Consider the following 24,502-nt stretch of genomic DNA (forward strand, 5'->3'; position numbering starts at 1 on the left):
CTTGTTGTGAGATGCTGCTGCTGCTGCTGATTGCTGTTATTATTATTGCCATCATTATTATTATGATTATTATTATTAGCAGTAATAGTAGTACTGTATATTGCTGGTGCTTCTGACACCCTTGAATCAGGTGGCAATTCGGGACATACAGGGAGTTGTGGAATAATCTGAATATGATATTTCATGTAAAAACTTTTAGCGATATCAATTGTTCCTCTTTTGCACCTTGCAGTAAACACAACTTTTAATTGACACATATACTGTATATATAGTGCAATACTGTTTTGTCTCATGAGAGTTGCACTTTGCACTAACAGCCCACTGCATAAAATACTCCTGCTACAGAAACACCAACTACATCTTCAGAAACCCATCAAATACAGGACAACGAGCTGAGGACTGAGGTACTACTTGGAGCAAAGAGGATTAGGTGAGTAGGTAAATTCTAGCATTTTTAACCTTTTCCACTATTACCTGAGACATTAGAGAGACATATAGCAGTTAAGAAACAAATAATGACCACATGTAACCTTATCACTTACACTACAGTACAGTACATGAAATAATGTGGAAAAAAGATGTGCAAACAGACACACCACACCGTCTTACCAACCAAACAGCTTTCACCTGAAGGCCAGTGTATAGACATGACCATAGATACAATGGCAGTCTGCTCTCTTTTGGGGGACATTGTACAGTATGAGAATGTAAAAAGTTGCCACAATACAATTTTAACTTTGTGTAATATTTTTTTGGAATTTCCCTCTGTACAATATCACAAAGAATATAAAATAAACATTTTATACAACCTAACAACTGGGGGTTAAGGGCCTTGCACAGGGACCCAGCGGTGACAGCTCAAACCAATCTGGCCATTTTTCCTGTGACCTTCTCTGACAACAAAAATGTCACCGAATGAGATTTCTCCACACCACCTTCTGTTGACTCTAAAAACTGTACTTTCTTAAAGCCCTAGGGGCCAGTTGTTCAAAAAATTTTATCTGGATCAAAATAATCCAGATTTGGAAATCCCATTTTTTCCTATTCAGGATCAGGTAATCCGTCTTACATTTAAGCTGGTTTTTCAAAGCAACATTAGATTGGATCACGCTGATCCACATACACCGTTTTCAAGATTACCAAAACAGGATTACCTGTGCTATAAATGATTTGATTGAAAAACCTTTATTGCCCTGAAGGGAATTTTTCTTTTGCACTCAAGGAAGCCACATTAACATCCAACAACCTACAAACATAGAAGACACACACAAAAAAAACATAAACAACACAAACACAACAATGATAGTGACATACAATAATCAGTCGAAAATCTAAAAAATTTTACAAATTTTTAAATTTTTCACCGTAAGAGTTTTTTATTTTGAGACAAAACCCAAAAATAACAAACATTCACTTCCATTCATAATTTCTTTTATGACCCTTCATTTGAGTCATAAAAAATCATTTGTCATTTCTAATATAAATAAATAAATAAATAAATAAATAAATAAATAAATAAATAAATAAATAAATAAATAAATAAATAAAAACTTGCTGGTTGAATAAAAGTAACTTTAAGTCAGAATTTGCCAGGGGGATGAATAATTTCGGCTAGACTGTATATAAATGTGCAGGTGGACACGTTTTCCTATTAAAAAGTATAGTGAGTGTATAATATAATGTAACATCGTCTTCGCAAGTGGCGCTATTGAGCACTAAACGCTTCTGACCAGCTTTTAAAGATACTACAGAAGAAGGAAGGAAACAACATGGCGGCCGACAAATCTACTAAAGATAAACTGTTGTCCGCTCTAAATGATATCGAAGTGTTATCCAGGTTTGTTTTATCTCTCTTTCCTGTTTTTACTCATTGTTAGTATTGTAGTGTTTATGATTTGTTCTATGCGAGACGAACGAAACATTAGTTCATTTCACTAGGCGCCAATCAGAGCAGTGTTTGTGGGCTAGAATATTAGCTTAGCGTCATCTGTTATACATCCACATATATATCTGTTATACACGTACATATATATCTGTTATACACGCACATATATATCTGTTATACACGCACATATATATCTGTTATACACGTACATATATATCTGTTATACATCCACATATATATCTGTTATACATCCACATATATATCTGTTATACACGTACATATATATCTGTTATACACGTACATATATATCTGTTATACACGTACATATATATCTGTTATACACGTACATATATATCTGTTATACACGTACATATATATCTGTTATACACGTACATATATATCTGTTATACACGTACATATATATCTGTTATACACGTACATATATCTGTTATACACGCACATATACTGTATATCTGTTATACACGTACATATATATCTGTTCTACACGCACATATATATCTGTTATACACGTACATATCCGTTATACTCGCACATATATCTGTTATACACGCACATATACTGTATATCTGTTCTACACGTACATATATATCTGTTCTACACGCACATATATATCTGTTATACACGTACATATATATCTGTTATACACGCACATATATATCTGTTCTACACGTACATATATATCTGTTATACAAGTACATATATATCTGTTATACAAGTACATATATATCTGTTATACAAGTACATATATATCTGTTATACAAGTACATATATATATATATCTGTTATACAAGTACATATATATATCTGTTATACAAGTACATATATATCTGTTATACACGTACATATATCTGTTATACAAGTACATATATATCTGTTATACACGTACATATATCTGTTATACACGCACATATACTGTATATCTGTTATACACGCACATATACTGTGTATCTGTTATACACGCACATATACTGTATATCTGTTATACACGTACATATATATCTGTTATACAAGTACATATATCTGTTATACACGCACAAATACTGTATATCTGTTATACACGCACAAATACTGTATATCTGTTATACACGCACAAATACTGTATATCTGTTATACACGCACATATACTGTATATCTGTTATACACGCACATATACTGTATATCTGTTATACACGCACATATACTGTATATCTGTTATACACGCACATATACTGTATATCTGTTATACATGCACATATACTGTATATCTGTTATACACGCACATATATATCTGTTATACACGCACATATACTGTATATCTGTTATACACGCACATATACTGTATATCTGTTATACACGCACATATACTGTATATCTGTTATACACGCACATATACTGTATATCTGTTATACATGCACATATACTGTATATCTGTTATACACGCACATATATATCTGTTATACACGTACATATATATCTGTTATACACGCACATATATATCTGTTATATATCTGTTATACACGCACATATATATCTGTTATACACGCACGTATATATCTGTTATACACGCACGTATATATCTGTTATACACGCACGTATATATCTGTTATACACGCACATATATATCTGTTATACACGCACATATATATCTGTTATACACGTACATATATTTGTTATACACGCTCATATATATCTGTTATACACGTACATATATATCTGTTCTACACGCACATATATATCTGTTCTACACGCACATATATATCTGTTCTACAAGCACATATATATCTGTTCTACAAGCACATATATATCTGTTATACACGCACATATATATCTGTTATACACGCACATATATATCTGTTATACACGCACATATATATCTGTTATACACGCACATATATATCTGTTATACACGCACATATATATCTGTTATACACGCACATATATATCTGTTATACACGTACATATATTTGTTATACACGCTCATATATATCTGTTATACACGTACATATATATCTGTTCTACACGCACATATATATCTGTTCTACACGCACATATATATCTGTTCTACAGGCACATATATATCTGTTCTACACGTACATATATATCTGTTCTACACGTACATATATATCTGTTATACACGTACATATATATCTGTTATACATGCACATATATATCTGTTATACGTGTGTGTGTGTGTGTGTGTGTATGTATGTATATATATATGTATGTATGTATGTATGTATGAATCTGTTATACATGTGCACATGTATCTGTTATACATCAACATATACATCTGTTATACGCGTATGTGTATATCTGTTAAAGTGTGCACATTTCCCCGAAAATGAAAGGTTACTAATTGTTTGGACAGTTTATTTCTGTCTACACGTTGACAAGTGAGATTCATTGTTGCTTCTCTTTTTGTTACTTTGTGCCAGAGAACTGATAGAGATGCTTGCGTTGTCGAGAAGCCAGAAACTCCCCCAGCCTGGAGAAGACACTCAGGTACTCAGATCATCTCCAGCTCTGAAACACATTCAATTACTCACATCCATTTAATGGACTTTTACATAAAACCAGGAACATTAGTACAAACAGAAGTGTGAGTGCCTAAACAAACATGCTCACAGACAGGATAGTAATGTCAGTCAGGCCCAGCATAATGAAATAAGTGTTGATTTCATCTCTGTGAGCAGGTCCTGGAGCTGCTTGTGCAGAGGGACAAAGAGTTCCAGGAGCTGATGCGGATGGCCTCAAAGCAGGGCCGGACTCATGAGGAGATGCAGAAACTGGAGAAAGAAGTGGAGAAGAGGGACGGAGACATCCAGTTGTTGCAGAAGCAGCTCAAGGAGGCCGAGCACATCCTGGTGAGCTTGTTTATGTAAAAAAGGAGCATTTACATTTCCAGCATTTAGCAGACATCCTTATATCCAGAGCGACTTACATTAGCTCATTTTTATACAACTGAGCAATTGAGGGTTAAGGGCCTTGCTCAGGGTCCCAACAGTGGCAGTTTGGTGGACCTGGGATCGAACTCACAACCTTCCGATTGGTAGAGCAACACCTTAACCATTAGGCTCCCACATGCATGGCAGTGACGTGTCAGAATATACACGCAGGGGTTCTTTACTCAGTAATATTCTGTTGTAGGAGAACATTAACATGTGGTACTCTGTAGTAGCTCAGATACTATAACAGTGTAGAAGCTATGAGTGAACTAGAGATACTTATGGATGGAGTTTAAAATTGAAGAATTATACATGGCAATCTGGAGGTGTGACAGTCTGAACAAAAGGAATTCTCTTTGAATCAACAGGAAGATGTTTGTTCTGCTCTCATCTTTAAACACACCCTGGCTTTGGTGTAGCATGGATGTGTGTTGAATTATATACTGATTGCATATGTATATTGACTTGCCAATCGAACCATCAGATTAATATATACAGTATATGACAGAAGTGAATACACCTCTCACATTTTTGTAAATATTTGATCTTTTCATGTGACACTGAAGAAATGACACTGTGCTACAATGTAAAGTAGTAAGTGTCCAGCTTGTATAACAATAACGCAACACAGCCATTAATGTCTAAACCGCTGGCCACAAAAGTGAGTACATCCAGCAAATTTTCACAGTTATACAAGCTGTACACTTTATATTTATTACTGTTATCATTATAATAAAAATTGGGACACCCCATTAAATATTCAGCTCTGTATGAAGAAATGTCAACATCTCAATTTATTCAAGTTAGTAAATCTTATAATAGCTAAATGACCTCAATTGCCCTTTTCCCCCCAAAAAGAACCGGGTGCTGGTTCAGAGCTAGTGCTGTTGCTGATTCAAAGTTGGTTCTACTGGCGAACCTTCTAAGAACCTTTTTGCCTTTCCATCGGTTAGAGAGCCATCACAGAGCCGAGTGTGACGTCACTGTATACGTGTCACACAGCAACGTTTGCGCAGCAGCGACAAACACATCAATAATGGTAGATGTTGCTTTACTGTTAATGCTCATGGCTTTGTGAACATACATTGGCTTCCAAACACGGCGAATAAAACGTGTACCTGCAGCTCCATGTAATCTGTATTAAGGAGGTTGTAATCGATAAAGTACATAACGTTATTTTGTCATTAACACAGAAAAAAGTTAGCCTTAGCATGTAGCTACCTACTATCATGTGTGCTGATAATTGATCATATTGTGGTAAAGTAAAAGTGTATTAAACATTAGTATACTTAAGGTCATGTTGCAAGGTACATTTCCAATTCAGCTACAATCCAATACATTTTTTGACAGATGGTCTCACATGTGCCTCGAGCACCTTCTGATATAATGTAGAATTCAAATGCAACATGAAATGGTACAGTAGAGTGCAACATGAAATGGTACGAGGACTGGGGGTATGTCTTTAGGAGCTGACAAGGCCAAAATAACAAACACAAACAACTAATTCTTGTACGCTTTAAATTCTCTACTTTGCAAACGAAATGAAAATACAATTACTTCCCTAACTCCCTATACCAGGGGTCGGCATTCCATGGCTCGAAGCCGCAAGTGTCTCTTTCATCCCTCTGCTGCGGCTCCCTGTAGATTTGGAAAATAAATATTTAATTTAAATTTATTTTAGTTTAGTTTGTTAGTTTAAAAAATGTAATTCTAAGATTATGATGCTCTTTTAACATTAAAATAAACCGTGTTTAATTTTTTTGTCGCTCAAATTATGCGTCATAACTGCCGACATGCGAAATCCGACACAGAAGCAGACGCATTTTTATTTTGCTGCAGCCGGCAAGTTAAAATTTTGATGTCATGCAGAGCTGTCAAGTGTCACACATTGAGAGTGACAGTCACGCATTTGGGTCTTTTCTCCCGTTCTCCCACCACACATTGTATTTCTCACGCAGAAAAACTTTTGGACTATTTATCATATATTTAATATGCCGCAGCGCCCAAAATGTAGTCAAGTCAAGTTTTTCTTTATCGTCAACTCTTTCACATGTACAATATATACACAAAAAAGAATTGAAAATGTATTTCTCTCAGTCCCAAGGTGCAAAATATTAGCAATGAAATTTAAAAAAAGTGCAAAGCATATGTAGATACAGTGGAGAATAAGCAGACCAATGCTGCACAAAGTGACTGGTGCATGTTTCCGTATGTTAGTGGGAGGGGGGGTGGAAGGACCTTGGGGATGTGGGATCTGAAGGGGAGTGTTGGGTTCATAGATCTGTGGAGCCTGTGGCAGAAAAGAGAAGTGGAGGCAAGTTTGAGAGTGAGTTCAGCTTCCTGACAACCTGATGAATGAAGCTGTCCTTCAATCTGTTGGTCCTGGCCCGGAGACTCCGCAGTCTCCTCCCTGATGGCAGCAGACTGAAGAAGCTGTGTAATGGGTGGGTGGGATCACCTGCAATGCAGAGGGCTTTTCGGGTGAGACGGGTCTCGTAAATGTCCTGGAGGGAGGGGAGAGAGACATCGATAATTCTCTCAGCTGCTCTCACTAGATGCTGTAGTGTCTTCCGGCAGGATGCGTTGCAAGCACTGTACCACACAGTGATGCAGCTCGATAGTATGCTCTCAATGGTGCCTCTGTAGAAGGTGTGCATAATGGGTGGCGTGGCTCTGGCTCTTCTCAGTTTGCGGAGGAAGTAGACGCTGCTGTGATTTCTTGGCCAGTACTGCTGCGTTTCCAGTCCAGGAGAGGTCCAGTCTGTGATGACCACACCCAAGAACTTGGTGCTATTCACTCTCTCCACAGTGGCACCTTTGATGGTCAGAGGAGCATTCTGAGTGTGCGTTCTCTTGAAGTCAACAACAATCTCCTTCGTCTTCTCCACGTTCAGAGAGAGATTGTTGTCAGTACTCAACCCGGCCAGGCGTCTCACCTCGTTCCTGTAGTTTGTCTCATCTTTGTTGCTAATGAGACCCACTACAGCTGTGTCATCCGCAAACTTGATAAAGAGGTTGGAGTTGTGTGATGGTGTGCAGTCATGGGTCAGCAGGCGAGAAGGGGGCTCAGCACACATCCTTGGGGGGCCCCAGTGTCCAGTGTGATGGTGCTGGATGTGTTGCTGCCGACCCGTACTGCCTGAGGTCTTCCAGTCAGAAAGTCCAATAGCCAGTTGCACAGTGAAGTGCTGAGCCCTAGCTGAAGCAGTTTATTACTGAGCTGTTGGGGGATGATAGTGTTGAATGCTGAACTAAAGTCTATGAACAGCATTCTAACGTACGAGTCCTTTTTGTCCACATGAGTGACTGCTGAATGCAGGGCAGTTGAGATGGCATCATCAGTCGAGCGGTTTGGCCGATATGCAAACTGGAAGGGGTCCAGAGAGGAGGGTAGGGCAGACTTGATATGGTGCATAACTAGCCGTTCAAAGCACTTCATGATGATAGAAGTAAGTGCAACAGGACGGTAATCATTGAAGCATGATGGAGACGGCTTTTTCAGGACTGGAATGATGGTGGCAGCTTTGAAGCATGTGGGGACAACAGCTTGACTGAGTGAGATGTTAAAAATGTCTGTGAAGACATCAGTGAGTTCCACTGCACAGTCTCTCAGTACAGGTCCAGGGATGTTGTCAGGACCCGGAGCTTTGCGTACATTGATCCTGCTGAAGGATCTCCTCACGCTATCCGGGGTCAGCATCATTACCTGGTCACCGGGAGGAGGTGGAGTTTTCTGTGCAGTGGTGCTGTTTTGCTTCTCAAAGCGAGCAAAGAAGGTGTTCAGCTCGTTCAGCAGAGAGATGTTACTGTCACAGGTCCGTGGTGGAGGCTTGTAGTCCGTAATGGTTTGTATCCCCTGCCACAGGCTCCGAGTGTCTCTGCTGTCGCTGAATTTATGGGCTATCCTCCTGGAGTACTGCCTCTTAGCCTCTCTGATGCCACGGGATAGGTTGGCCCTGGCTGTCCTCAGGCCCGCCTCGTCTCCAGCTCTGAAGACGGCGTTCCGCGTCTTCAGGAGTCTGTAGACCTCTCCTGTCATCCACGGCTTCTGATTGGCCCTGATAGTGATGGTCTTTGTGACTGTTACATCATCAATGCACTTGGTGATGTAGGCAGTGACAGTTTCTGTGTACTCTTGGAGGTCTGTGGTGTTATTGTATGTGGCGGCCTGCTTAAACATATTCCAGTCAGTGGTGTCAAAGCAGTCTTGAAGAGCCTCCGATGACCCCTCAGGCCACACTTGAATTTGTTTCTGAACTGGTTTGGTGGATTTAATGAGTGGTCTGTATGCGGCACAGAAGCATACTGTCCGCACCGCTGTCTCTATGGAACCGGGCAGGAATCAAGCGCGCCTCAGTTCTTAGTCGAGCCTGACACTTATCAGCCAATCAAAACAAGAGGCTACACATTAGCCAATCAGAAAATGTCTGGGAAAGATTTAATGCAACAACCAATGAAAAACAATTGGGGTTGCGGGGGGGGGTTGGAGGTGTCACGCTTGCCTGTATTCAAAACGTGAGAGCCCTGGTCATGAATATGTGGAGGGCTCAATTAGACATTGAACATTTTATTTGAAAGTAACCTTCAACCCAGCATCTTTTTTGTTAAGGTTAGTTCAAACTGTTCAAAATATTTTTGTTTGCCTGCAGAAATAAAATTTTGTTTACTCGGTAGCAGGTTCATTGATTTCATAAATGCAACACACTACAGTTTTTTCTATACTTTCCATAAAGGTAAAAAACTATATATGCAGTGTTATCTTAATTTTAGATGTCAGAAGGGTTTTGTGGCTCCCTGTGTTTTTTTTTTTTTTTTATGGGAAACGTCTCCAAATGGCTCTTTGAGTGTTTAATGTTGTCGACCCCTGCCCTATACAAAAACACAATCAATAAAAGGTTCAAACAAGAATGGCGTCAGTCTCCCTACCTCCAAAATAATACTATACACACACATTTACAGGCTGGTTAATAAGTCCAAACAGACTTTGGGCAATCCAGAATCAGAGTAAAAAAGACCAGGCAGTAGTCAGCATCAAAAGGTATGGCTAAACACATTAATACAACAGACAACTCTCAATCAACATAAACGCTTAACACAAACTAGCAGAAAGCGAGTAGCACAAACACAGCAAGAGCGCAAGAAAAACTAAAGCAGGAAGATGTGCTGGAGGCTTTATAGGCAGCAGGGGGTCAGCTGACCAGGCAGGGCGTGGCACCTTCAGGAACGAATCAGTGTTCATCCTGCACAGAAACATAGACACCTCCCAAAACAGAAAACACAAAAATAAAAGGGATGTAACAAGTTTACAACACACACACACACAGACCAGCCAGGGTGCCCATGCTGACACCTGTCCACTGCCGAAAGTGCCAACAATGGGCACATGAGCATCAGAACAGGACCATGTGGAACATTGGAATTAGGTGGCCTGCTCTGATGAATCACATTTTCTATTACGTCATGTGGATGGCCTTGTGCATATGTGTTGTTCACCTAGAATACATGGCACCAGGATGCACTATGGGAAGAAGGCAAGCTGGCTGAAGCAGTGAGATGCTTTGGCAATGTTCTGCAGGGAAACCTGGGGTCCTGCAATCCATGTGGATGTTACTTTGACATGTACCACCTATCTAAGCATTGTTGTTGACCGTGTACACCCTTTTAGTACAGTAGGCACTGTGGGCGGAGTTGCTGTTAGCGCATTTGATAATGTACCTTAAGTATACTAATGTTTAATACACTTTTACTTTACCGCAATATGATCAATTATCAGCAAACATGATAGTAGGTAGCTACATGCTAAGGTTAACTTTTTTATGGTATTCCCTGATGTCTGTGGCCTCTTTCAGCAGGACAATGTGCCCTGTCAATAAGCAAAAATGGTTCAAGAATGATTTGAGGAGCACAGCAACGAGTTTGTGCATCTGCTTGACTTCATGGTTAGAGAGATATTACAAAAGACAGGCACTGATTGAGCCTAGCAGAAGGCAGGGGGAGTCTGTTACACAGTGTGATTTTATGCTATACAGTGAGTGTAGGAATGTCTGCATATTATACTATGTATTAATGTGTGTATGTATGTATGTATTTATGTGTGTATGTGTATATGTGTATGTTGTATGTATGTGTGTGTGTGTGTGTGTGTGTGTGTGTATATATACACACATACATACAACATACACACACATATACACATAGTACACATCAGTCAGTGCCTCTCTTTTGTAATATCTCTCTAACCATCTGCACACACAAGCAACATTGATTGAAAAATCAATTTTTTGTTTCCTGCTACAAAGAGGATGGTACATGAGTTGTTGAACTGCCTGGTTTATTAAATGGTAGAAAGAACCTTGTTGATGGTTGATTTGTTTTGTTTTGTATTTCTTTTTCCTTTTTTAAATGGGAAAAATCTCCTTAACCCTCAAGCCTTTCTTTGCCTCTCTTTTGTTTTTTCTTTTTTCTTTTTTATAAATACAGGCTACTGCTGTGTACCAGGCCAAAGAGAAACTCAAATCCATCGAGAAGGCCAGAAAAGGTATTTCACTTTTGTTTTCAGGCCAGAGAAGCTTCCACACCAAACACTTCATATGCTTCTTCTTTTTCTATTTCTGTTTCATTTTCTTCTTCAAATTTCAATCACAATAGCCTTTCACCTGATCCTGGCATCTGCATCCACTCATGCCAAACATTAGTGCTGGGTGATTTTTCACATTTACTTCAATTAATGTGCTTTACAAAATGCACCAATGTCATTTTTAACCTCAGCACACTGGACAAACGAATGGAAAACACAAGCTAGGCAGCTAATTCAGATGAGCAGTGTATATTTTCTTTATAACTGTATAGTCATCTATGTTGATTCACCTGAAGCTGATACTACTACTAATAAATCTTTTGCTACTATAAATGATTCTTAAATTAAAATTGTAAAACTTAAGATTTTTCTAGCATTACCCAGTTTTGGATGTAAAAGCATGTGCTCATTGTTCATGTAATGTTTCTCCATTAGGCAGCATTTCTTCAGAGGAAATTATAAAGTATGCCCACAGGATCAGTGCCAGTAATGCTGTATGTGCTCCTCTGAACTGGGTCCCAGGTATGTTCTCTCTGCCTTCACATTATCTATTATTCTTTTGTTACATTAATAAATAATATGCTGATTTGTGTCTCAGATGAAAAATACGTTTGCACACCATGTGCAGTCAGAGATCTTCTTTTCAACAGATTGTCCCCTCTGGCTGTGATTCATACCGATGTGCATTTTTAATGTGGTTCCTGTGTGTGTGTGTGCGCGCCTGTGTGTGTGTGTGTGTGCGCGCCTGTGTGTGTGTGTGTGTGCGCGCCTGTGTGTGTGTGTGTGCGCGCCTGTGTGTGTGTGTGTGCGCGCCTGTGTGTGTGTGTGTGCGCGCCTGTGTGTGTGTGTGTGCGCGCCTGTGTGTGTGTGTGTGCGCGCCTGTGTGTGTGTGTGTGCGCGCCTGTGTGTGTGTGTGTGCGCGCCTGTGTGTGTGTGTGTGTGCGCCTGTGTGTGTGTGTGCGCGCCTGTGTGTGTGTGTGCGCGCCTGTGTGTGTGTGTGCGCGCCTGTGTGTGTGTGTGCGCGCCTGTGTGTGTGTGTGCGCGCCTGTGTGTGTGTGTGCGCGCCTGTGTGTGTGTGTGCGCTCCTGTGTGTGTGTGTGCGCGCCTGTGTGTGTGTGCGCGCCTGTGTGTGTGTGCGCGCCTGTGTGTGTGTGCGCCTGTGTGTGTGTGCGCCTGTGTGTGTGTGCGCGCCTGTGTGTGTGTGTGTGTGTGCACGCCTGTGTGTGTGTGTGTGTGTGCGCGCCTGTGTGTGTGTGTGTGCGCGCCTGTGTGTGTGTGTGTGCGCGCCTGTGTGTGTGTGCGCGCCTCTGTGTGTGCGCGCCTCTGTGTGTGTGTGTGCGCGCCTCTGTGTGTGTGTGTGCGCGCCTCTGTGTGTGTGTGTGTGTGTGTGTGTGTGTGCGCCTCTGTGTGTGTGTGTGTGTGCGCGCCTCTGTATGTGTGTGTGCGCGCGCGCGCCTCTGTATGTGTGTGTGTGTGCGCGCGCCTCTGTGTGTGTGTGTGCGTGCGCGCCTGTGTGTGTGCGTGCGTGCGCCTGTGTGTGTGTGTGCGTGCGCCTGTGTGTGTGTGTGCGTGCGCCTGTGTGTGTGTGTGTGCGCGCCTGTGTGTGTGTGTGCGCGCCTGTGTGTGTGTGTGCGCGCCTGTGTGTGTGTGTGCGTGCCTGTGTGTGTGCGTTCCTGTGTGTGTGTGCGCGCCTGTGTGTGTGTGTGTGTGTGTGTGTGTGTGTGTGTGTGTGTGTGTGTGTGTGTGTGTGTGTGTGTGTGTCAGGTGACCCCCGGCGGCCATATCCCACTGACCTTGAGATGCGTAGTGGAATGTTGGGTCACATGTGTAACCTGTCTACCAATGGCTTAAATGGACACCTGCCTGGAGACGCACTGGCTGCTGGGAGATTACCAGGTACTGTGTGTTATTGATTATGGATGAACCAAATTATATAGCTGATTATATATATATTACACATATCTGATTTATATATAGCTTTAACTCTCTACATTTGATTATATTGTCTTCTGGTAAAGTAGGTTCCTCTCTTTTGTATACTATCTGCTTAACTCACTTTGTTCTAGAGTAGTGTGATTTGAATTGTGCTATATTCTATACCAGAGGTATTCAATTAAAATTCAAAGAGGTCCAGTTACTAAAATTTCCTCCCAGCAAAGGTCCGGATCTTATATTGTCACTTAAAATAGTGAACCCTCATGTTAATAAAATCAATAACGCATATACATTTCTATAGTGTTGGTCTTTGTTGTTCTCTCAGCTGATTAATCAGGAGTAGTTTCAGTCTCCCTTAAGGTGTGAATTGTGGGCAGGGCTTACCTATTTAAATTAAAGGTTCTCTCTCTCTAACATCAGTGTCTAGTACTGTTTTGATATATTTTACCATTCCTTAATTCTCACTCTTGTTTGACTACAAATATGTGCCTTAAACCCATCTCTGTACTCAAGGCCTACTCTCAGACGCTCTCATCCACAGAGCAGAGGTCACAATCCCAGTAACCTCATCTACCCTCCTCTGTTGTGTAAGTCTCAAACAGTGGTGGTAGGTGGGCTCTGGAATTGTCAGTCTGCTGTAAAGAAAGCTGATTTTATCTCTGCTTTAACTTCCCATTACTCCTTTGATTTCCTTGCACTAACAGAGACCTGGATATCCCCACAGAACACTGCTACACCAGCTGCTTTATCCTCTGCCTATGCTTTCTCTCACTCACCACGAGAAACAGGCAGGGGTGGTGGTACAGGTTTATTGTTGTCAAAGAAATTTTTCTTTACACCTTTCCTCTTCTCTCATTTAACCATCTCTTCTTTTGAATTCCATGCCATTTCAGTTACCTCTCCAATCAACCTTGTTATCATTGTTGTTTACCGCCCTCCTGGTCCCCTAGGAGACTTCCTGGAAGAAATGGACTCACTACTTAGTGCTTTCCCTTCCGATAGCTCCCCCCCTGACAGTGCTCGGTGACTTCAACTTCCCCTCTGACAAGCTACATTCTTCTTCCCTCCTGTCTCTTCTCGACTCATTCAACCTCACACTCAACACCTACATCCACACACACAAAGGAGGCAATGTCCTTGACCTGGTTTTCACCCGTCCTTCTCCAGCTACAGACGTGACTGCTACCCCACTACACGTCTTTGATCATCACCTGGTATCCTTCACCATCACTCTACTTATCCTACCTAAAACTACCTCTCACCCCCTCCCTCTTACTCGCCGCAACCTTCACTCTGTCTCCCCTTCATCTGTAGCTTCTGGTACTCTTTCTTCCCTTCCTGATCCTGAGTCATTTTCCTCACTACCCTTGGACTCAGCCACAGATACTTTCCTCTCATCTCTTTCCTCGACTATGGACTTCCTCTGCCCTATGTTCACTAAACCCAAGAAAACGTTTTGTTCTGCTCCTTGGCTTTCAGATGTGCTGCGCAACAGTCGAAGAGAGCTAAGATCAGAGAGAAAGTGGAAGAAATCACAACTTGATGCAGATCTTGATTTTTACCGAACACTTCTTGTCAAGTTCTCCTCAGATGTGACTTCTGCCAAGACTTCCTTCTACAAGGAAAAGCTTGAAGCTTCCTCACATGACCCTCGGAAATTCCACAACATCATCTCTTCTCTGCTCAACCCTTCGGCTCCACATTCTTCATCCTCCTTGACTGCAGAAGACTTTGCTTCTTTCTACCAGGAGAAGATTGAGGAAATCTGCCGGACCTTCACTTCACCCCCGACTGCACTTACATCTCAGAATATGGATTCCCCTACACCTTTGTTGTCATATTTCTCAACTGTGGCAGCAGAAGAGATTTTACAACTCATCCAGTCCTGCAATCCTACCACCTGCCCATTGGATCCACTCCCATCCACTATGCTCCAGACCATCTCGCAAGACCTTTTGCCCTTCATTTCCACTATCGTCAATAAATCCATAGCATCTGATCAGGTGCCAACTTTCAAGAGAGCAAGGGTTATTCCCATCCTAAAGAAACCTGCTCTGGATCCATCAGTCATCAGTAACTACAGACCGGTATCACTTCTCTCATTTCTTTCAAAAATTCTTGAACGCATTGTCTATAATCAACTGTCTGTCTATCTCTCACAGAACAACCTCCAAGTCCCCAACCAGTCTGGCTTTAAAGCAGCTCATTCCACAGAGACAGCCCTTTTGGATGTCTCTGAGAAGCTACATACTGCTAGATCAGCCAAACTGTCATCCATCCTTATCCTCCTTGACCTTTCAGCAGCGTTTGATACGGTCAACCACAAGACTCTCTTATCCACCCTCAAGAGTCTTGGGATTTACGGATCAGCTTGGGAATGGTTTGCTTCCTACCTGGAAGGACGCTCATATCAGATAACATGGAGGGGCATCCACGCAGACTCTCCACTGGCGTCCCACAGGGCTCAGTACTTGGTCCTCTTCTTTTCTCCCTGTATACTCACTCTCTTGGTGAAGTTATTTCATCACATGGGTTCTCTTACCACTGCTATGCTGATGATACACAACTTATCTTCTCTTTCCCACCCTCAGATGCCATAGCTTCTGACCGGATCTCAGCATGTCTAGCAGAAATTTCATCATGGATGACTGCTCATCAGTTAAAGCTCAATCCAAGCAAAACTGAACTGCTGTTCATCCCAGGTGATTCATCCCCAGGTCATGATCTTGCTATATCCCTGCACAACGATCTGATCTCCCCTTCAGCCACAGCTCGCATTCTGGGGTAACCATGGACAATCAACTGTCCTTTTCCTCTCATGTTGCCAATGTGACTCGCTCATGTCGGTTTCTTCTCTACAACATTAGAAGGATTCGGCCATTTTTGTCCACACAGGCTGCTCAGGTACTTGTTCAGTCTCTTGTCATTTCTAGACTGGATTACTGCAATGCACTGCTGGCAGGTCTACCTATGAACGCAATCCGTCCTCTGCAAATGATCCAAAATGCAGCTGCCCGGCTTGTTTTCAACCTGCCAATGTTCTCGCATACCACCCTGCTGCTGCGATCCCTCCACTGGCTTCCGGTAGCTGCACGCATCAGATTCAAAACACTGATGCTGGCCTACAAAGCCAAAAATGGACCAGCTCCCTCTTACCTCAAAGCCCTCATCATTCCTCACACTGCATCCCGCACCCTTCGATCTACAGCACTGCTCGACTGGTTCCACCATCTCTCAGGGTAAGAGGCAAGTATACTACAAGACTCTTCTCTGTTCTGGCACCAAGGTGGTGGAATGAACTTCCCATAGAGGTCCGGACAGCTGAATCACTGGCTATTTTCAAGCGGCGGTTGAAGACCTACTTATTCAGGGAACATTTCAACTTGCACTTCTTTCCTTATCTTTTGCATTTAAAAAAAAACAACCTTTGACTCTATTTCATTGTAACTTTGAACAAATGTTTTTAAACTCATGGTATCTTAAGTATGTAATCTAGTGAACCAGCATTAATGTATTCAATGTTAGAGATTTAAGCACTTATGTACGTTGCTCTGGATAAGGGAGTCTGCCAAATGCTGTAAATGTAAATGATTAACATATTACTCAAAGAAAGAGTGCTCGTTTTTTTAGGATGTTTTTTGTGATGCAGTGATCATAGTTTATGTTTATAGATTAAATAAACCCATACTAACAACAGTATAATATCTTATCATACTTGAATAGGGGGAATAGTGAGGAATGATAAGATATTACTTAAACTGTTATTGGTATGGGTTTGAAAGTAGGAAAGCAGGCAGCGGATGAAAATGTAATTAATTTACTTGATATCGAGTGTACATTTCTTTCTATTTTAATGTAAGACATCGAGTCTTTGAGGCACTAAGCATTTGTTAGATTTCCAATGAAGTAGGAATAAATTTATAATTTATTTAGAATTCATATATTCCTGTAAAGCTTCTGTGCAACAACTGTCTGTTTGTCTGTCTGTCTGTTGGTTTTTCATCAGCAGTCCAGCTATGATGCTTATAACCCACAAATTGCTAAGCTACGTTGACATCTTCAAATCACAGTTTGATCTATAAATACTGAAATTGTAATTTAACAATTGCAAATCTTCACCATTCATCTCAGTCTTCCCATGAGCTATGTATGTATCTTGTGACATATTTTTACTTAAGATAGTTTACTTAAGAGGTTTCATTTTCTGCTTGTTGACCTGCCTACTGTCTGAGCTCTGTGTTGATGATTCTTAACATGAATATCTATTAATTCTTCCTCCTCCCTCCCAAGATGTGCTGGCCCCTCAGTACACATGGCAGACAGCCGATGTTGCCATGGCAATGCCTCCACCACCTCACCATGGTAACGACCTCGGTTTGGAGTTGCCGGGGCACAATAAGGAGAACGAGGACGATGTGGAAGCCATGAGCACCGACTCGTCCAGTAGCAGCAGTGATTCTGACTGAGAATGCATGATTGAGAGAGACAATACACAATTCAACAAAAGGACTTGGTGTGTGAAGTGTCTTAATCTGCTGTCTTAACCTAAGATATCTTTAACGTTTTTATTATTAACTTCATTCTTTTTGCATTGCTAATGCTAATCTGATCTCAGTCAGCAGAAAAGATCATGTGACACCAAGCTAAAGCAATTTAACCATGTAATTTTACATACATCAGGTTTAGACTGTACAGTGTTTACAAGGAGCACCTGAGAATTTAAGAATATTTTGGTACATTATGAACACTTTTTTTTTTTCATTATTTCATCTGTGTCCTGTTGCTCCTGGAGCTGGGTGTTGAAGTTGGGCTTTGTTTGATGAGCTTGTAATTCAGCTTGTCCAAACTGTGTAAATATAACTGTAAATATGTTTGCGTTTGAATTGTAAATAAAGTTTATTTGGTAAAACGTGTAATTAGAGTCAAAATAATTATAACAAGTGATCCTGGTCTGTGGGCTGAGTATGGGGTGTTGGGCTATTCTTTAAACTGTCTTAATTTGGGCCAGATATAGTTATAAGACTGGGATTCCAATGTTTAATTTTTTTAAGGTGTTGGCTTATGTATGTATGAAAAACAAAACGGTACAACAGTAAGCGTAATATGACACGTCAATCAATATATTGTGCTGCAACTGAAAAATGTTGATCACCATATATTGGGCATATGCACATATAGAGGCTATATGTTGTGGACGTACAGAGATGAGCTACAGCTCTGCAACAAGATGAAGCTCTACCAAAGTTATGGAACTTATACATAGTTACAGAGAGTGAAGAGATAAAGCATCTATTCATGATCCAACACATACAAGCTCTTTTGTGAAGCATGGTGCTGGTAGTGTCATGGCTTCTGGCTGCTTCTGGAACAGATTCACTAATCTTCACTGATGATTGACCTCATGTTGCTAGCAGCAGAATGAGTTCAGAAGTTTACAAAAACCTTCTTTCGGCCACTTTACAGAGAAATGCATCCAATTCAAATGGATGGAACTTGCAGAAAGACAACGATCTAAAGCCAACAAAATAAAGGAGCATGCTGCACTTCCTGGCTTTGCATACAGCTTTGTTAAGTTGTTTGGTTTGGGGAGTGTTCTGTGTTCAGTCTCTTTTTCAGGAAGTGAAATTCTGCCCAGTTGGTTAAGGTCTGCTGATTGACTTGGCCCTTTTTCCTGTTGACTGTTCAGCTGCTGCCTAATATATCTGACCCCATGACGGGTGTCATAGTAACAAGACAATCAATGTTATGCAGTTCAGAGTGGTTTTAATGATATGGCTGATCAATGAACATTATAATTTCAGTCATACTGAATCCAATATGTTCAATTCAATTCAAGTTTATTTGTATAGCGCTTTTTACAATAGACATTGAACATAAACATAGATCAGAAGGTACAGGTATATGTATTTGCTTTTATTAAGGATAAGGGGAAAATATAGCCATTTTTCTTTGTATATTGAGAGAGAGAGAGAGAGAGAGAGAGAGAGAGAGAGAGAGAGAGAGAGAGAGGTATAAAGCCATTTTAATTCACAGTGAATTCACATCAGGTATAGTCTTTTGCCTTCTGGTGCTTCATTATTGTTGTAAAAATGCACCAGTAAGTAGCACAAATTTATTGATTGATATTTAAGTGATTTATAAATAAAAACCAGAAACAAACACTGTAGTAGTGGAAATGAATAAAGGATGCTGTTAATCCTTGTGATCCCCAGAAAAGAAGAACTGTGAAATATTTTTTGAATGAGATCTGTCATTGTGCTACTGGCAGACTGGGTTATTAAACCTATTTTGTCTACTGTGTCAATCCATCATAGACTTATTTCTCCTCCTGTTGCCCTTTTCCTGTTCAAATGATGGAGGAAAAAAGAGTGTATTATCTCCACAGAAACTGATGCCTGATGACTCACCTCTGTTGTGAGAATGAGTGTATGTGAAATATATGTGGAAAGGCTTTGGAGAATGGAATCATGATGAATTCTGTTTTGTTGGCAAACAATGCTGAAACTTGAAAAACTCCAGAGGGAGAACAGCAGAAAATGATTACTAAAACACTGAAGACAGCTAAGACACATGTTTGTTCTTTAAAAAAAAAAGAGTAAAACTGTTGAGGTGAGAAGATGGTGCCCTGTCAGAATGTAACAGCCTGCTAGTTTAGCAGAAAAAGATCAGAGCATGTTGTTCAAATCATATTGAAACTGCACTGGCTTTTAGGTTCACCAGTGATTACAAATTTCTTAGAATAATAAAGCCACTTTCAGCTTGCACTATATGGCAGTATGTGGTCACCCAACCTTCACTCCCAGAATGGAAAACATTACCAAATTTTCCACAAAGTTGTCTAGAATTTGACTGCATGCTGTACTATTTAGAATTACCTTTACTGGAACTAAACAGCGTGACCTGTTGCATCATCAATGCTTTTATTGTAATTTCAACCATATATAGCCGTTGCAGTACACAGTGAAATGATACAACATTTCTCCAGGACCATGATGCTACATAGAACAAAGTCAGAGTCGATCAACTGAAATGTGATACAGCATGTGCAAAGAGCAAAAACAGTGTGCAAAACAGCATGTACATGTAAACAGCATGTAAACAGTTTGATGGATGTATATTGGAAGAGTGTGTATTTGGTGTAGGTCAGTGCAGTCCATACAGTTGATGTGCATGTGTATGTTGTGCTCAGAACAGTTCAGTTCAGTTATTAAGGAGTCTCATGGCTTGTGGAAAAAAAATTACACAGTCTGGTCGTGAGGGCCTGAATGCTTCAGTATCTGTTTTCAGACAGCAGGAGGGTGAAGAGTGTGTGTGAGGGGTGTGTGGGGTCATAAACAATGCTGTTGGATTTACGGCTGCAGCGACTGGTGTAAATGTCCATGATAGAGGGAAGAAAGACTCCAATAATCTTCTCAGCTGTCCTCACTATCCGCTGAGATGGTGCTATTCCCAAACCAGAGTGATGCAGCTGCGCAGAATGCTCAAAATGCTTGAATGTTCAGTGGAGAGTAGTCGCTTTCCTGAAGTTAACAACCATCTCTTTAGTTTTATCAACATTCGGAGACAGGTTGTTGGCAGTTAGCTGTTGCACCTCCTCTCTGTATGCTGACTCATCATTCTTGCTGATGAGACCCACCACGGTTATCGGCGAACTTGATGATATGGTTCAATCTGTGCATTACTGCGGACTGACTGAGGTCTCCCAGTCAGGAAATCATGGATCCAGTTGCAGATGGAGGTGTTCAGTCCCAGCAAGCTCAGTTTCCCAATCAGGTGCTGAACTAAAGTCTATGAACAGCATACCTACGTAAATGACTTTATTGTCCAAGTGGGTGAGGGCAAAATGGAGGGCTGTGGCACTGGTATCATCCGTGGGGCGGTTTGGATGATATACGCGAAATGTAGTGGGTCCAGTGAGGGTGGTAACTGGGTCTTGACGTGCCTCATGACAAGCTTCTCGAAGCACTTTATAACGATGGGTGTGAGTGTGATGGGACGATAGTCATTGAGGCAGGACACTGTAGACTTCTTTGAGACAGGGACGATGGTGGTTGTCTTGAGGCACATAGGAACAGCACTGCACAGGGAAATGTTGATGATGTCAGTGAAGACATCCTCTAGCTGTTCCTCACATTCCCTGAGCAACCCTACCAGGAATGTTGTCTGGTCCAGCAGACTTCCGTGTGTTAACTCTGCATAGAGTTCTCCTCACATTGACCGTGGATAGACAGAGTACCTTATCATTGGGGAGGGGGTGGTCTTCCTTGCCGCTATGTTGTTCTGTACCTCAAACCGAGTGTAGAAGTCCTTCAGTGCATCTGGGAGGAAGGCATCCCTATCACAGGCAGGTGAAGCTGTCTTGTAGTTCGTGATCACCTGAATGCCCTGCCATATGCGCCCGGTGTCTCTGCTGTCCTGGAAGTGGCTGTGGATTGTCTGGGCATGTGCATGCTTCGATTCTTTAATTTCCTCAGGAAAATTGCTGTTCTTAGGTCTACCCTGTCCCCGGTTCTGAAGGCTAGGTTTCTAGTCTTCAGCAGCAAACGCACTTTAGCAATAATCCACGGCTTCTGATTGGAGTGTGTCGTGATAGTCTTGGAGATGGTCATCATCACAATACAGTGTCCATAAAAACGTAGTTTGCCATTGAAGAAACTCTTAGTTGCCATTGAAGAGCTTAGTGCTTTGATGCATTTACTAATACCTACAAAAGAATGAATTTTTTTCTAGTTATGAATGAGATTTCTACTAAAGTCTACTAAAGTTATAAGAACAAGTCATATAATTTAGCTTTATGGCAACTGTTTACATATATTTACATAAAGGTTACATAAAGGTTACGATCTCATTTCTTTTTTACTCACACACATGCCTCCATCCATGCCGCCCACCAATTTAATGGTATTGCAATCATTATCTATTGCTGTAAACAATACATACATTTTCCCTAATTTTTTAAAAGCTACAGATAAAACAATTGTTTTCACAAAGATTTGAAACATTTATTTATTTGTGGTTTTTTTTTTTTTTTTTTTTTTACAGTTTTTTCAGTCAATTATTCTGCACTGTAACAGAACAGCCTTGTTACCATAACTACATACAGTTCAGCATGTGTACACAATGACATGGGGGATTATTTCCTTGAACATCTAGTACTTTCATTTGACAGCAAGGCTTCACTGAAATTGTAAAGAATATGAGTCAGCTGGAATTAGTCTTTCCACATTAGTCTTTCCACATTCGTGGAGAATTTCAGTGCTTGTTTGAGGGTAATGCATGTATCTTACAACCTGATAATAACTTGCTATAATGAGCAAATATGATTACCATGGAATTGGGGCCTTTTATAAATGCAGCTACTTTAATTGAAATATTCCACAATAACATGATGCATACCTGTCACAATGACATGAGATCTTTCAGTTTATTTCTATCCATATGAGTTATACATGTATGTGTGTGTTTGTGTGAAACCATGAGAAAGGCTATGGTCATGCACGGAGTTACTTATTTTCCAACAGTAGTGAACTCTGTGGGGGGGGGGGGGGGCACAAGGTCTTGAATAATTTGTTTTTGATAAGGAGAGAAGGTAAAGTATTATAGTGTTTAACATTATGTTTCGCTGAATTGCAGAATTCATATCAATGCTCACATTTCTGAATTTGCAGTGATATCGAAGGACCTTTATGTATAAACAGATGCATCTTGAAAAAAATTAAATATTAAGAAACATTCATTTTTTCCAACAATTTAATTAAAACATTGAAACTTTTAGATTTATTACACATGAAAATGTAATAAATGTAAATGTAAAATATTTCAAGCCTTTTCTCTTTTAATGTAGATAATTATGGCTCACAATTCATGAAAATCAAAAATCCAGTACTGTATATCAAAATAATAATATCAGAAAATTTAATATTTAAGTTAATCAAAGAAATGATTTTTAATACAGAAAAGTAAAAACTTCTGTGTTAAGTATGTTTATTTATGCACTTAATATTTGGTTGTGGCTCCTATTGCACAAATTACTGCATGAATGCGGCATGGCAAGGATGCATGGCATGCATTCACCACCTGTGGCACTGCCGAGGTGCTGACATTGAACCTCAGGTTGCTTTGATATTAGCCTTCAGCTCATCCTTATTGTGATGTCTGGTGTCTCTCATCTTCCTCCCACAGATTCTCCATAGGGTAGGAGTTAGGTGAGTTGGCCAACCAGTCAAGCACAGTAATATCACAAACCAGTTCTGAGTAGTTTTGTCACTGTGGGCAGGGGCATCAGCATCTTCATAAAGCTTGTGAGATGGAAGCCTGAAGTGCTCTAAAATCTTTTGGACTTTGACTTAATAAAACACATTGGAAAAACACCAGCAGATGACATGGTACCCCAGATCACCATTGACTATGGACTCTTCACACTGGACTTGAAGTCTGTGAAGTCTGTTTAGATTCTGTACCTCTCCTTTCTTTTTCCAGACTCTGGGACATTGATTTACAAATGAAATGCAAAATTTGCTTTCAACTGAAAAGAGGACTTTGTACCACTGAGTAATGCTCCAGTTTATCTTCTCCTAAGCCTAGGTAAGACACTTCTGACATTGTTTCTGGTTCAGGAGAAGCTTGACACTAGGAATGCTACAATTATAGCCCATTTCCTGGATAGATCTGTATGGTAGCTCTCAATGCACTGACTTCAGCCTCAGTCCACTCCTTGTGAAGCTCCTCCACGTTCTTGCATCTCCTGAAGGCTATGTTCATCCCTGTTGCTTGTACACATTTTTATTACCACACTTTGCCCATATACACTTTTCATAAATATTCTTTGATACAGCCAGCCCTTTCAGCAACAATCTTCTGTGGCTTGCCATCCTTATGGAGGGTGTCAGTGAAAGTCTTCTGGACCACCGTCAAGTTAGCAAATCATAGTTTCCCCATGATTGTAGTAGTGTGTACTGAACCAGAGTCATGGTATTTGTACAGTATCAAAAGTGATTTGTTCAAAGTGGAAATGAAATATTGTAAAGTAACCTAGAAAATCTTTGGAGATCCTGGTCCACAAACCTGGGCCCCTGAGCAAGGCCCTTAACTCTCAATTGCTCTGTTATTCATTCATTCATTCATTTTCTACCGCTTATCCAAACTTCTCGGGTCACGGGG

General features: G+C 40.7%; 1 protein-coding gene across 1 annotated transcript; it reads left to right on the forward strand.

The window, feature by feature from the left end:
- Positions 1-1,691: 1,691 nt before the first annotated feature.
- On the forward strand, positions 1,692-18,251 carry med4 (mediator complex subunit 4). Its single transcript, XM_027153990.2, has 7 exons — positions 1,692-1,837; positions 4,321-4,387; positions 4,579-4,749; positions 11,311-11,368; positions 11,843-11,929; positions 13,172-13,303; positions 17,633-18,251. The coding sequence occupies exons 1-7, from the start codon at positions 1,770-1,772 to the stop codon at positions 17,806-17,808; spliced, it is 759 nt and encodes a 252-aa protein (XP_027009791.1). The 5' UTR covers positions 1,692-1,769; the 3' UTR covers positions 17,809-18,251.
- The last annotated feature ends 6,251 nt before the right edge of the window (positions 18,252-24,502 follow it).

This window comes from Tachysurus fulvidraco, chromosome 6 (genome assembly GCF_022655615.1).
Source record: "Tachysurus fulvidraco isolate hzauxx_2018 chromosome 6, HZAU_PFXX_2.0, whole genome shotgun sequence".
Classification (NCBI taxonomy): Eukaryota; Metazoa; Chordata; class Actinopteri; order Siluriformes; family Bagridae; genus Tachysurus; species Tachysurus fulvidraco.